Source organism: Diaphorina citri, unplaced genomic scaffold (assembly GCF_000475195.1).
Source record: "Diaphorina citri unplaced genomic scaffold, Diaci psyllid genome assembly version 1.1 scaffold2496, whole genome shotgun sequence".
Classification (NCBI taxonomy): Eukaryota; Metazoa; Arthropoda; class Insecta; order Hemiptera; family Psyllidae; genus Diaphorina; species Diaphorina citri.
Genome location: NW_007379917.1, coordinates 7,106 through 21,298, shown reverse-complemented (window position 1 = coordinate 21,298; position 14,193 = coordinate 7,106). Strand labels below are relative to the sequence as shown.

The window sequence follows — 14,193 nt, the reverse complement described above, 5'->3', positions numbered from 1 at the left end:
TCTATCACCTTACTAATTTCTGCACACCGTCAACTAATTTAGATACCATCACATCTAGAAGTAGCACAAATTTCGGTCATGACATGCATTGTATCTTGTAACACTTTCCCAACGGAGTCCCTGTGAAGGGAAATCCCTTTCAAATAGCTAAGTACTAAGTAGGTATACCATTTAAAAACTTAGTTTGTTCTAATTTAGGTGCAAGAAGCGGAAAACAACACCCAGGTCAAGGCACGTCCACACTAGAATCGACCGACGCAACGTCCATCGATGTCGAGTGACATCGCGAACTCATATTAAGTAGGCTATATCAAAGGAATTGTTTCAGTCGATGTCGATCGAAAATAGTGTAGACACCGCTTTGTTATACGTGCTAGAAATCAAAAGCTAGGGGAGAAAATAGAACTAGGTAAGAGAAAGTGCCAACTCGGTTGTGGGTTTGAACTGTTCATTTCTCCTGGCAACTTCTTGTAAGACATGATCCACCAGGTCAGTTGTCATGATTGCAACTGCAACAGTCACACTTTGGAGTTTGCTCTCGGTATCTTGTAGGAGGTGATCTCTATGCGAGTGACATCGCGAACTCATATTAAGTAGGCTATATCAAAGGAATTGTTTCAGTCGATGTCGATCGAAAATAGTGTAGACGCCGCTTTATACGTGCTAGAAATCAAAAGCTAGGGGAGAAAAAACAAACTCGTGCAAAAGTGGGTGTTAATAAAGGAGAGGGGTTTTTATCTTTGAAAGTTACAATAAAAGCTTATTTAGGTATCAACTTTTGAAGCAATAAGTTGTCTTTTTCAACTTTTTTCCAAGGGAGTGACATCGCGAACTCATATTAAGTAGGCTATATCAAAGGAATTGTTTCAGTCGATGTCGATCGAAAATAGTGTAGACGCCGCTTTGTTATACGTGCTAGAAATCAAAAGCTAGGGGAGAAAGTAGAACTAGGTAAGAGTAAGTGCCAAGGTAGGTATTATTTTACAAAATTGAAATAAATTGAACTCAAAATCATCTCTCTTACCTTATCAACTTATCACAATACAAGTGCCAACTTAGGTATTATTTTACAAAATTGAAATAAATTGAACTCAAAATCATCTCTCTTACCTTATCAACTTATCACATGAGAAAGTAATCGTTTCACTCCTTGGACGTAGATCACTTCTACTTGGACTTTTTGCCACGACCCTTCTTGCTGCCTCCCCCAGCACCGCCAAACACTGCCTTGGATGTTCGCTTCTTTCCGCCGCGACCTAGGCCGCCCTTCTGTTTACCTGCGGCTTTCTTCTTGCCCATGGGAACCTTACCCCCACCTCCTCCTTCCTCATGACTCTCGCTGAAATTCAGAACAATTTGATGTTAAAGAAGCACATTTATTTGGGTAAATCAAAGATGCATTATTGAAGAAAAGAAAAGAGAGTAGGTACCTACGACAACATAAAATTACCATTTCCCTACACATTCTAAAAAGGTATGTATATTCTACTGAATGTGGATCTATAGAATGCGGGAACATTTAAATAAAACTTTGGCTTCTGTCCAGTAGATATGATGAGGTGCTTTATCAAACTGTTAGCATAATTGGACAACCTGTTCAAAGCTGGCAGTCTAAATAAAGTACTACTTACACCTGATCTTGAAGAATTTCTATCAAGATAATGTCTACATAGTTATTTTGTGTAGATTAAAAAAGTAATGAAGTGTTTATGTTTGAAACACTTGTTGAATATGATACAGCATCCAAAACAGCTTTTTTGTTGAGGAAGGAGTCTTTTCTTACATCTGTCTTTTCTCTTTAGGTCCTTATTTTAATAGGCACAGTATTTTGGTGTAGCACACTCTTAAAGTAAGTTTTTCCTCTTATATAGAAATTTTCAGTAAATTTGCCATTGACGTGTCTTATGCATAATTACCAAATATTTTAATATTCAATAGAATTTGATTAAACTTGTAATAGTAGTGAAAGTCTTAAATCGAAACAGCTGCACAGAGCTAAATGCTAAAATTATCATTGTACTGGAAGACTAGACCTGCAGCAACTCACTGTGAGAAGGGATATTGTAAAAGTTAGGGTAAAAGAACACTCAAATAAGCATCATTCAATAGGATAAGGAAAGTTGTGTGATGTTCACACCAGATTTTTATTGAAATTGTTCCATTATTTCATTTGAGAAAAGTTAGGAATGATAATAAATCATCCATGGATTTTTTAAAAGAGGTTTGATAGAGGGACCTTTAACTGCTAAGGTCTTATTGTCCTATAATTGAGAAGAGAGAAAAAAGACAGTATAGGCCACCTGTTCCAAGAACTAACTTTATTTGTTCAAGTTAAAATCCACCTGGGTGGGAATCAAAGATCAAACCCATGGCCTAGCACTTACTAGGCAGACATGCCATCTACTGAGCTAACTAGGCTGGCAATCCCAAGAACTATAAATAAATAAATAAGTTAAAATCCACCTGGGTGGGAATCAAACCCATGGCCTAGCACTTACTAGGCAGACATGCCATCTACTGAACTAACTAGGCTGGCAATCATCCATGGAATGGGCCCACTTAAATCTACCTACCAAGGTGCAGTAATTGAATTTTCTACTTGCTTTCAGCTAGCACTATTAATGAAAGGAAGAGTCCCTTCCAAACAAGATCTTCAGAGAACAATTCAAGGCATTATTCAATCCACATTCTTCCTGACATGTCATGCATTTGGGTACTCGGTGACAATATGCACAATCAGGTATACCTCTCAAGTTGGGTATTATCTAATGTGTAATTAATTTTTAAAATGTGTTTGGGTACTCGGTGACAATATGCACAATCAGGTATACCTCTCAAGTTAGGTATTATCTAATGTGTAATTAATTTTTAAAATGTGTTACTTAGATTCCTTTATAAAATGGCTCTTGATATTTTGGGCTTGCTGCTTTGGATTTGCCATAATATGTGAATAAGTTTATAAATGTGAAAACTAGGTAAGTAGTACATCAGGAAAATATGATTCAATCTAAGTAGCACACATCACATTCCAAAGTATCTCTCATTTTTAGTTTGAGCTACTCTCACCTATTTAAGAGTAGGCCAAGATGATTTGAATTGCAAATGAGGTATATTATGAGTGTGTAGATGGGTAATCTGTACAATCATAATGACCTTGCTGAGAGACAATAAAGTACTGGCTTACTGATTTTTTACACATGTGTACTTATGTCTTGTTGAAGTGTGAATGTTCACTTTAATAGGTTTCTAGATGGGTGATAAATTTGGATACCTAGGCAGTTAATTTTATTTTCCTTGAGTTACATTAAGTAAAGATACTTTTTTTTTTCATTTCCACACATGATGTATTTTACTTATCCATATGGCAATAAAACATTAAAGGTACTGCCTTGTCAAATATGTGCATTACTCACATTCAATTTGATATGATAGATTTCCACCTTTAGTGTACAGGTACCTACCCCTCTTTATGAGTTCCTCCTTCTGCACCTTAACCCCCCAGATATTTTTTGTTCATTATATTACTCTTACTTAGCACTTACTTCAGATCACAGGCAGCTATTTTTAGTATAATACTACATTTTCAGGGGCTTCTAAATTTTCCTATGGGGCCTGCCTTACCACGAGGGCTATGTGGGTGGGATATACCTACATTAGTGAATTTTCACTTCACAACTTCAATTCTCTTTACTCAAAACAACTCCCTTTCATTGCAGACATCTCATGGGAAACTTCAACATGTTCACTGCTGCATTCATTCCATGTTTCATTTCAAGTCTGGGTGCTATTCTAGTGGAGAGACCTTCCCGGAGATCTCTGCTCAGTCTCTATGTTACCAACATTGTAAGTGTCACCAATGTCAGTGGTTCAGTGTTTGGCATCGTGGACTTTGAATCTGGAGGTTGGTGGTTCAAGTCCAAGTCAAGTCACAAAATTTAGCATAGTAGCTATATTAAGGGGGAACAATATTTTTGTGATGAGCATTTATTCTTACCACAGTTAAAATTTCTTCTAATATTGTAAGTGTCTGTCTTATCTGAGATTAAGCTGGCCCTCCTCACGAGACTACTCCAAAGTAGCCAGCAGCCCAAAGTGCTGTTGTCAGTAGGTAGATAAATAAATTATTAAAAAGTTATCACTTTGAATATTTAAAAGGACTTTGCTGATATAAACGAAGTTGAGAAGTTTAACTTCTTTTTTATGTAACAGATCTACAGATTCTAGTAGGTATCCTTCTTTGACATATCCTCTCAACTAAAGAGTAGATCTAAGTAACTTGGGTAATTTTTGTATTTCAGTACTGGAAAATAATGATCAGAACAGGTTCATATTTGAGAAACATATTGACCCATATCTACACAGCTGCAACACCTCTGCTGGTTCTCTGAGATAAAATAATAATCAGAGCAGGAACATATTTGTGAAACATACCTATCTACCCATAACCCAGAAGTTATAGATCATGAGTTCTTTATGAAACAGACCAATGAAAACTTTGGTTTCTTTCTTTCTCATACCCTCACTTCCTTGCTGTTTCTTCTTTCTCTTCCTCTAAGAAAGGTACTACCTTGTCAAATATGTGCATTACTCACATTCAATTTGATATGATAGATTTCCACCTTTAGTGTACAGGTACCTACCCCTCTTTATGAGTTCCTCCTTCTGCACCTTAACCCCCCAGATATTTTTTGTTCATTATATTACTCTTACTTAGCACTTACTTCAGATCACAGGCAGCTATTTTTAGTATAATACTACATTTTCAGGGGCTTCTAAATTTTCCTATGGGGCCTGCCTTACCACGAGGGCTATGTGGGTGGGATATACCTACATTAGTGAATTTTCACTTCACAACTTCTCACAGGCAGCTATTTTTAGTATAATACTACATTTTCAGGGGCTTCTAAATTTTCCTATGGGGCCTGCCTTACCACGAGGGCTATGTGTGTGGGATATACCTACATTAGTGAATTTTCACTTCACAACTTCAATTCTCTTTACTCAAAACAACTCCCTTTCATTGCAGACATCTCATGGGAAACTTCAACATGTTCACTGCTGCATTCATTCCATGTTTCATTTCAAGTCTGGGTGCTATTCTAGTGGAGAGACCTTCCCGGAGATCTCTGCTCAGTCTCTATGTTACCAACATTGTAAGTGTCACCAACGTCAGTGGTTCAGTGTTTGGCATCGTGGACTTTGAATCTGGAGGTTGGTGGTTCAAGTCCAAGTCAAGTCACAAAATTTAGCATAGTAGGTATATTAAGGGAGAACAATATTTGTGATGAGCATTTATGCTTACCACAATTAAAATTTCTTATCTGAGATTAAGCTGGCCCTCCTCACAAGACTACTCCAAAGTAGCCAGCAGCCCAAAGTGCTATTGTCAGTGGGTAGATAAATAAATTATTAAAAAGTTATCACTTTGAATATTTAAAAGGACTCTCTTTACTCAAAACAACTCCCTTTCATTGCAGACATCTCATGGGAAACTTCAACATGTTCACTGCTGCATTCATTCCATGTTTCATCTCAAGTCTGGGTGCTATTCTAGTGGAGAGACCTTCCCGAAGATCTCTGCTCAGTCTCTATGTTACCAACATTGTAAGTGTCACCAACGTCAGTGGTTCAGTGTTTGGCATTGTGGACTTTGAATCTGGAGGTTGGTGGTTCAAGTCCAAGTCAAGTCACAAAATTTAGCATAGTAGGTATATTAAGGGGGAACAATATTTGTGATAAGCATTTATGCTTACCACAATTAAAATTTCTTCTAATATTGTAAGTGTCTGTCTTATCTGAGATTAAGCTGGCCCTCCTCACGAGACTACTCCAAAGAAGCCAGCAGCCCAAAGTGCTATTGTCAGTGGGTAGATAAATAAATTATTAAAATTATCACTTTGAATATTTAAAAGGACTTTGCTGATATAAACGAAGTTGAGAAGTTTAACTTCTTTTTTATGTAACAGATCTACAGATTCTAGTAGGTATCCTTCGTTGACATATCCTCTCAACTAAAGAGTAGATCTAAGTAACTTAGGTAATTTTTGTATTTTTGCAGGCTTCAGAAACAGTATTCCGTATGTTAACCTCTCGAGGTTACATCAAGCCTGTTCCCTTAGGTGAAGTGATCCTGTTTGCTTGTTCCATGGGGACTTTGTTGTATTTCTACAAGTCTGCTAGTAGCAATGATGATTCCATATATTCATTGCTCAGGTAAGTAGATTCATAGAACATAGAATGGTTTGTTCCATCTTTTAGTGCTATTTGCCCCTACACAGCCTCAGAGTGGGTTTTTTGTGTATGTGTCTTTCCGGATCTATGTCACAGCTTACCTGGTGAGTAAAAAAGTTTTCTGGTATTCTATAGTCAACAGGAAGTACCTGCCCATTGGAACATTTGCCTTTTTATTGAAATTGTTCCATTATTTCATTTGAGAAAAGTTAGGAATGATAAATCATCCATGGATTTTATAAAAAAGGTTTGATAGAGGGACCTTTAACTGCTAAGGTCTTATTGTCCTATAATTGAGAAGAGAGAAAAAAGACAGTATAGGAGAAGACCACCTGTTCCAAGAACTAACTTTATTTGTTCAAGAGACTTACTTTATCATGGACACTCGTTGCTATGTTGAAAGTTGAACACTTTTTTTTTTACACCCCTTTTACACCTTGGGCGGGGGGAGAACACCCCTTTTAAGAACCTGGGCCCTGATCCTATACCATATGGTGTTGGTAGAAAAGGCCATAAGCATCAACTCCACCCTTGATTGAATTCTTGATTAAAGTTTGAAGTGTGCCGGAAGGCGCGCGAACGTCAATTTTTCGAACTCCGTTTCGAGTTTTATAGTAACATAAAACAGAGCCTTGGAGTTTTCGGGAATTTTCATATAAGTTTACAAAGCATAATTTTACCAGCTTAGTTAGCTTAGTTGGTAGTGCGTCTGCCTTGTAAGCGCTAGGCCGCGTGTTCGATTCCCGCCCGGGGCGGATTCTATCCTGATGGGATAATGTTCGTTCTCGGAACGGCTGACTTTCCCCTATCCTGTCTTCCTTCTCTCTCCGATTTCGGTACGATAAGACCATACATAGCAGTTACCGTTCTCTCTGCCAAACCTCTTTAAAAAAAAAAGTATAATTTTTGATTTTCACAAATCATATACTTGGTCCAACATCATTTCAGAGGGCAACGTGCTCATGATGTTCGAGCGAGGCTAACCAGATTTTACATTTTTCCTCTTTTACTGCAACTTTTTGATTACAGGGAGGAGGCAAGCTATTCTCCGTAGGTCTGGCTCTGGAGTTTTGTCTCAAGCTTTTGCTGAACATGAAGCGAATCATTAGTCGACCTGCCATAGCACTCAGTATTCTGATGAGACCTTCCACTCTGAGATTGGGTGGATTCCTAGGTGGCTTCTCAGCACTGTTCAGGGTAAGTTAACGGTCAGCAAAAAGGACTATTTTTTTACGCCTGGAAAAAAGACAATTTTTGATGGTCAGGAAAAGAGACGATTTTTTTTTTTTATTGGTCAGAAAAAAGCGTTTTTTGGTGGTCTGCGAAAATATGATGCTTTCTAGACTTCACATTCACACGACCAATACTAGGACGTAAACTATTGAATAAAATAGCATTCTCGATGTCTAACAAGTTGCCCTGAAAATCTCCACCGTAAGCCGTAAGCATTCATAATACTCGTATGTGAAATCAATTGTATCCTCTGATGAAATCACGCTTTCATCAAGGAAAAACATTCCTCAAATATGGGGTTGAGTGGATTGGAACACATCACATGCCTTCAGGCACACTCCATTAGTCAAGGGTCGAGCTTTACCTTGCCCTTAGGAGCAATTAAATTTGAAGAGAAAGTGGAGTCAATATTTCAACTTATCTTCCTGTTCATAGGCTTTTTTCTTCAAATTTTCAAAATAAATCAGTACATCATGAGAAAGTGGAGTCAATATTTCAACTTATCTTCTTGTTCATAGGCTTTTTTCTTCCAATTTTCAAAATAAATAAGTACATCATCCCCCATTGATTTCAGGCGAGTTCCTGTGCGCTCCGTCGCTACACGGGCGGTGACTCCAAGCTGTTCGCATTCCCAGCCGGTATTCTCGCTAGTCTCGCATTCTGCCTCTACAAGGACAACACCATCGCCCTGTACGTCTTCTGGAAGTCCCTACAGCTGCTCTACGTGCTTCATTCATCGCGTGGCTATGTTCCCACCGTACCTCACGCCTCAGTGTTGTTCCATTGTGTATCCACCGCCATTCTGTTCCATGCAGCTCTGTTTGAACCTCATAACCTGCGACCTTCCTATTGGAAATTCCTGCAGGCTGTGTCCGGTGGCAGGTAAGGCCTCGTTCCTAAGAGAAAGTGGAGTCAATATTTCAACTTATCTTCTTGTTCATAGGCTTTTTTCTTCCAATTTTCAAAATAAATAAGTACATCATCCCCCATTGATTTCAGGCGAGTTCCTGTGCGCTCCGTCGCTACACGGGCGGTGACTCCAAGCTGTTCGCATTCCCAGCCGGTATTCTCGCTAGTCTCGCATTCTGCCTCTACAAGGACAACACCATCGCCCTGTACGTCTTCTGGAAGTCCCTACAGCTGCTCTACGTGCTTCATTCATCGCGTGGCTATGTTCCCACCGTACCTCACGCCTCAGTGTTGTTCCATTGTGTATCCACCGCCATTCTGTTCCATGCAGCTCTGTTTGAACCTCATAACCTGCGGCCTTCCTATTGGAAATTCCTGCAGGCCGTGTCCGGTGGCAGGTAAGGCCTCGTTCCTAGAACAAACCTTATCTCCTTAGGATAAACATCGTCCTGGGCGGGAATCGAACCCGCGGCCTAGCCCTTACAAAGCAAACGCGCTACTCTCCAAGCCAACTAGGCTGTCTAATTTTCTGATATTTAAAACCTCGAAAATTTCTAAGCAATGAAATCCTCACTGTTCATACAAACAAGTCAAGACGTCAATGTACGAGCACATGGATATAATTGTGATTATGAGTATGTAAATATGTTGAGGCCCTGCTTGTAGGTAGATCTAAATAAAAATGGGTCATAACAACATATGATAGGCCCTAAAGGTAGGTAATCTACCTACATACATATGTATATGGGTCAGAGTAAATGAGGTTCGAACTCTAACGCTAGCCATATTCCAAGACGGTAATCTAACCTGCCTCGGTGGCGTATTGGTCAAGAAGCTCACCTGGTAAACAGGAAGGCGAGGCGCGGGTTCGAATTTTATCCTCATTTATTTCAGAATTTGACCACATAGTAATGGAGCTCTAAGTATTAGGTGGTAGAGAACGCCTCCGGCGTTAACCTCGCCAAGTGGTTACCTGCTACTTAAGAGTTTAGTATTATAATGTTTGCCCTGGGCGGGAATCGAACCCGCGGCCTAGCCCTTACAAAGCAAACGCGCTACTCTCCAAGCCAACTAGGCTGTCTAATTTTCTGATTTTTAAAAGCTCGAAAATTTCTAAGCAATGAAATCCTCACTGTTCATAAAAACAAGTCAAGACGTCAATGTACGAACACATGGATATAATTGTGATTATGAGTATGTAAATATGTTGAGGCCCTACTTGTAGGTAGATCTAAATCCTCGCCGAGTGGTTACCTGCTACTCAAGAGTTTAGTATTATAATGTTTTCCAGTCTTCAGTCTAACTTTACAAATTTGTTTTCTCCAGTCCTAAATCTAAATTTTCAAACTGGTCTTCCAGATTTGCAGCCTGCGATCGGAAATGTCTGGAAATCTACGGCACCAACGCTCAGAAATCTCTGGAGATGGTTCTCGAGCAACACAAGTCTTCCAACATTCCCATCAATTCATACGGACTGCACTGAAGTACATCAGAAAACCAGAGGCGTGTTTCAAGAACGACTACTCAATCCTCACTTTTTACTCACTTCTCAAAATACAGTCGAACCTGGATATAAGAGGAAATTTTCTGGGCTCCTCATTTTTGAACCAAAAACCTGGATATAGAGAAAAAAATGGTGATCCCCTCGACTCTCTTATATCCAGTTCGACTGTATTGACGAACGGAACGATGGTTATTCTGCGCATAGAGTAAAAAGTGGGGACTATAGGGCTGTGTCGAAAAAGTGAGGAGTGCGGAGTCTTTCGTGGAATGGGGCCCAGGTTCGAATTTCAATACTTCTCAATCTTTTCGGATTATTTATTATTTTTGACGATCTTTACGAAAAAAATACATTTGAACAGTTATATTTTTCATGAGAATCATCAATTGTATATGGGTCAGAGTAAATGAGGTTCGAACTCTAACGCTAGCCATATTCCAAGACGGTAAACTAACCTGCCTCGGTAGCGTATTGGTCAAGAAGCTCACCTGGTAAACAGGAAGGCGAGGCGCGGGTTCGAATTTCATCCTCATTTATTTCAGAATTTGACCACATAGTAATGGAGCTCTAAGTATTAGGTGGTAGAGAACGCCTCCGGCGTTAACCTCACCGAGTGGTTATACCTGCTACTTAAGAGTTTAGTATTATAATGTTGTCCAGTCTTCAGTCTAACTTTACAAATTTGTTTTCTCCAGTCCTAAATCTAAATTTTCAAACTGGTCTTCCAGATTTGCAGCCTGCGATCGGAAATGTCTGGAAATCTACGGCACCAACGCTCAGAAATCTCTGGAGATGGTTCTCGAGCAACACAAGTCTTCCAACATTCCCATCAATTCATACGGACTGCACTGAGGTACATCAGAAAACCAGAGGCGTGTTCCAAGAACGACTACTCAATCCTCACTTTTTACTCACTTCCCAAAATACAGTCGAACCTGGATATGAGAGGAAATTTTCTGGGCTCCTCATTTTTGAACCAAAAACCTGGATATAGAGAAAAGAATGGTGATCCCCTCGACTCTCTTATATCCAGTTCGACTGTATTGACGTACGGAACGATAGTTATTCTGCGCATAGAGTAAAAAGTGGGGACTATTGGGCTGTGTCGAAAAAGTGGGGACTATTGGGCTGTGTCGAAAAAGTGGGAGTGCGGAGTCTTTCGTGGAATAGGGCCCAGGATATCCAGTTCGACTGTATTGACGAACGGAACGATGGTTATTCTGCGCATAGAGTAAAAAGTGGGGACTATTGGGCTGTGTCGAAAAATAAAGGAGTGCGGAGTCTTTCGTGGAATGGGGCCCAGGTTCGAATTTCAACAAGTTTGAAGTGACGCGATGCCCAATTTAACACGTCTTCCAGTTCTTGTTGAGAATTTGAAGTTCCTCTTTTGAATCTTGTGGTGTAGCATGAAAAGCGAATGATTGGCTGATACGAGAAATCAAGTTCAGTATGATCGACACTATAGTATTAAGAACGGTAAGATTACCAACCTCAGTGGTAATAGCTTGGTGGACTTCGGATTTGGAGGTTGGTGGTTCGAGTCTTTTATATATTGTTACTCAAAAGCTTTTTAATGTTTCTCTCGGTTTTCATTCCACAGTTACCTGCCAGAAACTCCGGCGTCTGTTGATAATAATAATTATCCACTAGAAATGATGGAATCCTACGTAGTAAAGCCATTCGTAAATGACCCGCAAGAATCCTGCGTTGTAAAGGTGTTCGTAATGTGATTTTCACGTCGCGTCAACTGTAGTAGAGGTACCCAGTTTACAATACATATTATTCGGAAAAGTTGTGGCCTTTCACTGTTCAAACTAGTTGCTTAACTTGTCCTGGTGGGACTGTACACGCCGTAAAATCTCGACGTGCTCAGGTGTGATTTTCACGTCGCGTCAACTGTAGAGGTACCCAGTTTACAATACATATTATTCGGAAAAGTTGAGGCCTTTCACTGTTCAAACTGGTTGCTTAACTTGTCCTCATGGGACTGTACACGCCGTAAAATCTCGACGTGCTCAGATGGACATCCATCCTGATACCAACCACGCTCAAGGTTGCTTTCCGTTATATATCGAGAACTGATACATTTAATGCCACGAAGGCTTGAAACTTGAAAGTCTTGAAACGTGTAGGAGAGAAAGTTGGAAATATTTTTGTGTGAACGCCTGGAATCTAAGTGATTATGCAATGTGCCAATCAACAAACAGATTTACAACTCGATGACTAACTTCGATAGTTCAGTCAGAGGAGCAATGGAATTCCTTGTTACCTCCTTCCTGTCAATTTCTCTCACCCTCCTATCCCTTCACCTTATCTTGGTCTTTCCAGTCCTCTCTCACTGATACCAACCACGCTCAAGGTTGCTTTCTGTTATATATCGAGAACTGATACATTTAATGCCACGAAGGCTTGAAACTTGAAAGTCTCGAAACGTGAGAGAAAGTTGGAAATATTTTTGTATGAACGCCTGGAATCTAAGTGATTATGCAATGTGCCAATCACACAAACAGATTTACAACTCGATGACTAACTTCAATAGTTCAGTCAGAGGAGCAATGGAATTCCTTGTTACCTCCTTCCTGTCAATTTCTCTCACCCTCCTATCCCTTCACCAGATTTATTTTTAGTCTTTCCAGTCCTCTCTCCTAAAGTTTTCCTTCTTTCATATACTCCTTCCTTCTCATATACTCCTTCCTCCTCCTTTTCTTCCTTCTTCCCAAATCTTCACTCTTGTCCTTCGTACTACTTCTTTTATTCTCACACATGCTGCTTTTTTCTCTCAAACATTTTCATTTAATTTTTATCTCACTCATTCCATTTTTTTTTCTCTCTCTCTCAATTTCCATTACTACTTTTTAGCCCGTCCTTCCTTTATTAAATTACAATAGTAATAATAAAAGGTATAGTGGACGGACTATTGTATTCGCTTCGGTGTCGTGATTATGCAATGTGCCAATCAACAAACAGATTTACAACTCGATGACTAACTTCGATAGTTCAGTCAGAGGAGCAATGGAATTCCTTGTTACCTCCTTCCTGTCAATTTCTCTCACCCTCCTATCCCTTCACCAGATTTATTTTTAGTCTTTCCAGTCCTCTCTCCTAAAGTTTTCCTTCTTTCATATACTCCTTCCTTCTCATATACTCCTTCCTCCTCCTTTTCTTCCTTCTTCCCAAATCTTCACTCTTGTCCTTCGTACTGCTTCTTTTATTCTCACACATGCTGCTTTCTTCTCTCAAACATTTTCATTTAATTTTTATCTCACTCATTCCATTTTTTCTCTCTCAATTTCCATTAATACTTCTTAGCCCGTCCTTCCTTTATTAAATTATTACAATAGTAAATAATAAAAGGTATAGTGGACGGACTATTGTATTCGCTTCGGTGTCGTCTGTGTGTCTGTCTGTCTGTCTGTCTCTGTGTCTGTCCCCATAGAATATACTCCTTCCTCCTCCTTTTCTTCCTTCTTCCCAAATCTTCACTCTTGTCCTTCGTACTACTTCTTTTATTCTCACACATGCTGCTATCTTCTCTCAAACATTTTCATTTAATCTTTATCTCACTCATTCCATTTTTTTTTTCTCTCTCAATTAAAGGTCTTTTTACCAGGAAAACGAAAATGGTGGTGCAAATTTTGTCCAGAAAACCATAAAGCCAAAAAAACCAAAACAATGGGTACTGATTTTCTTTAATCACGATCGAAGAAACTACGGGCTAAAAAATTCCCGGAGGGACGGGTCCAGCTTGTTTCTTCTTCCTTCTTCTCCATTTTCTTCTTCTTTTCCTCCTCTCTTTTTTTCGACTTTTTCCCTTTTTAAATTTTATTAAAGAGGAGATCCCCACCAACAATTTCTGGGAATATAAAAAGACAGATTTGTACAAGAGTGGCACTTAGAGGGTAGGTGAATGAGTTTTTACCTCCCTACTACCTCCTTACTTTTTTCTTGAGAATTTTTCAAAGGGAACATTGCCAGGTGCAGGGAGGTAGTTTTGTGTTGAATGAAGTGAGAAGAAAAAGACTGGAAAGCAGGGTAATAGTGAGTAAACCAGGGTGAAAGGGTAGAAGAAATGGAGAGTGGACGAAGATTGGAAGAGGGGGAAAAGGAGAGAACCCGAAGTAGGCAGAAAGAATGAGGAATAGATACAACAGAGAGAGAAAGAGGAAATTAGATAAGAGAGAGAGAAATATAAAAGGAGAAAGAGAGGAAGAAGAAAATATATAGAAAGGGAAAGAAAAAAAGGAAGGAGAAATAGAAAGACAGGACGGAAGAAAAGATAGAAAGAGGGAGAGAAAGAAGGTGATAAATATTGGAGATAA

The 14,193-nt window shown here is 39.4% G+C and overlaps 2 protein-coding genes across 2 annotated transcripts in view; one reads left to right on the top strand and one right to left on the bottom strand.

Moving 5' to 3' along the window:
- Positions 1-568, bottom strand: part of LOC103519037 (ribosome biogenesis regulatory protein homolog) — a 5,544-nt gene extending 4,976 nt beyond the window's left edge. Inside the window, exon 1 of the mRNA XM_026830661.1 lies at positions 438-568. Coding sequence (XP_026686462.1) covers positions 438-501 — 64 coding nt within the window. The 5' untranslated portion in view covers positions 502-568. The remainder of the gene's footprint in view (positions 1-437) is intronic.
- Positions 569-2,534: 1,966 nt separating this feature from the next.
- Positions 2,535-10,132, top strand: LOC103519034 (transmembrane protein 135-like). The gene is made up of 9 exons (XM_017448033.2): positions 2,535-2,740; positions 3,717-3,843; positions 6,059-6,213; positions 6,785-6,812; positions 7,261-7,428; positions 8,039-8,342; positions 8,377-8,399; positions 8,464-8,771; positions 9,733-10,132. Exons 1-9 carry the CDS (start codon positions 2,550-2,552, stop codon positions 9,854-9,856), a joined length of 1,428 nt encoding a protein of 475 aa, XP_017303522.1. The 5' UTR covers positions 2,535-2,549; the 3' UTR covers positions 9,857-10,132.
- The last annotated feature ends 4,061 nt before the right edge of the window (positions 10,133-14,193 follow it).

Coding starts and splice junctions, on each gene's coding strand:
- LOC103519034 (XM_017448033.2), top strand. CDS start 2,550: ATGGGCCCACTTAAATCTACCTACCAAGGTGCAGTAATTGAATTTTCT. Junction 7,429..8,038: donor GCTTCTCAGCACTGTTCAGG/GTAAGTTAACGG, acceptor CATTGATTTCAG/GCGAGTTCCTGTGCGCTCCG. Junction 8,400..8,463: donor ATATTTCAACTTATCTTCTT/GTTCATAGGCTT, acceptor CATTGATTTCAG/GCGAGTTCCTGTGCGCTCCG.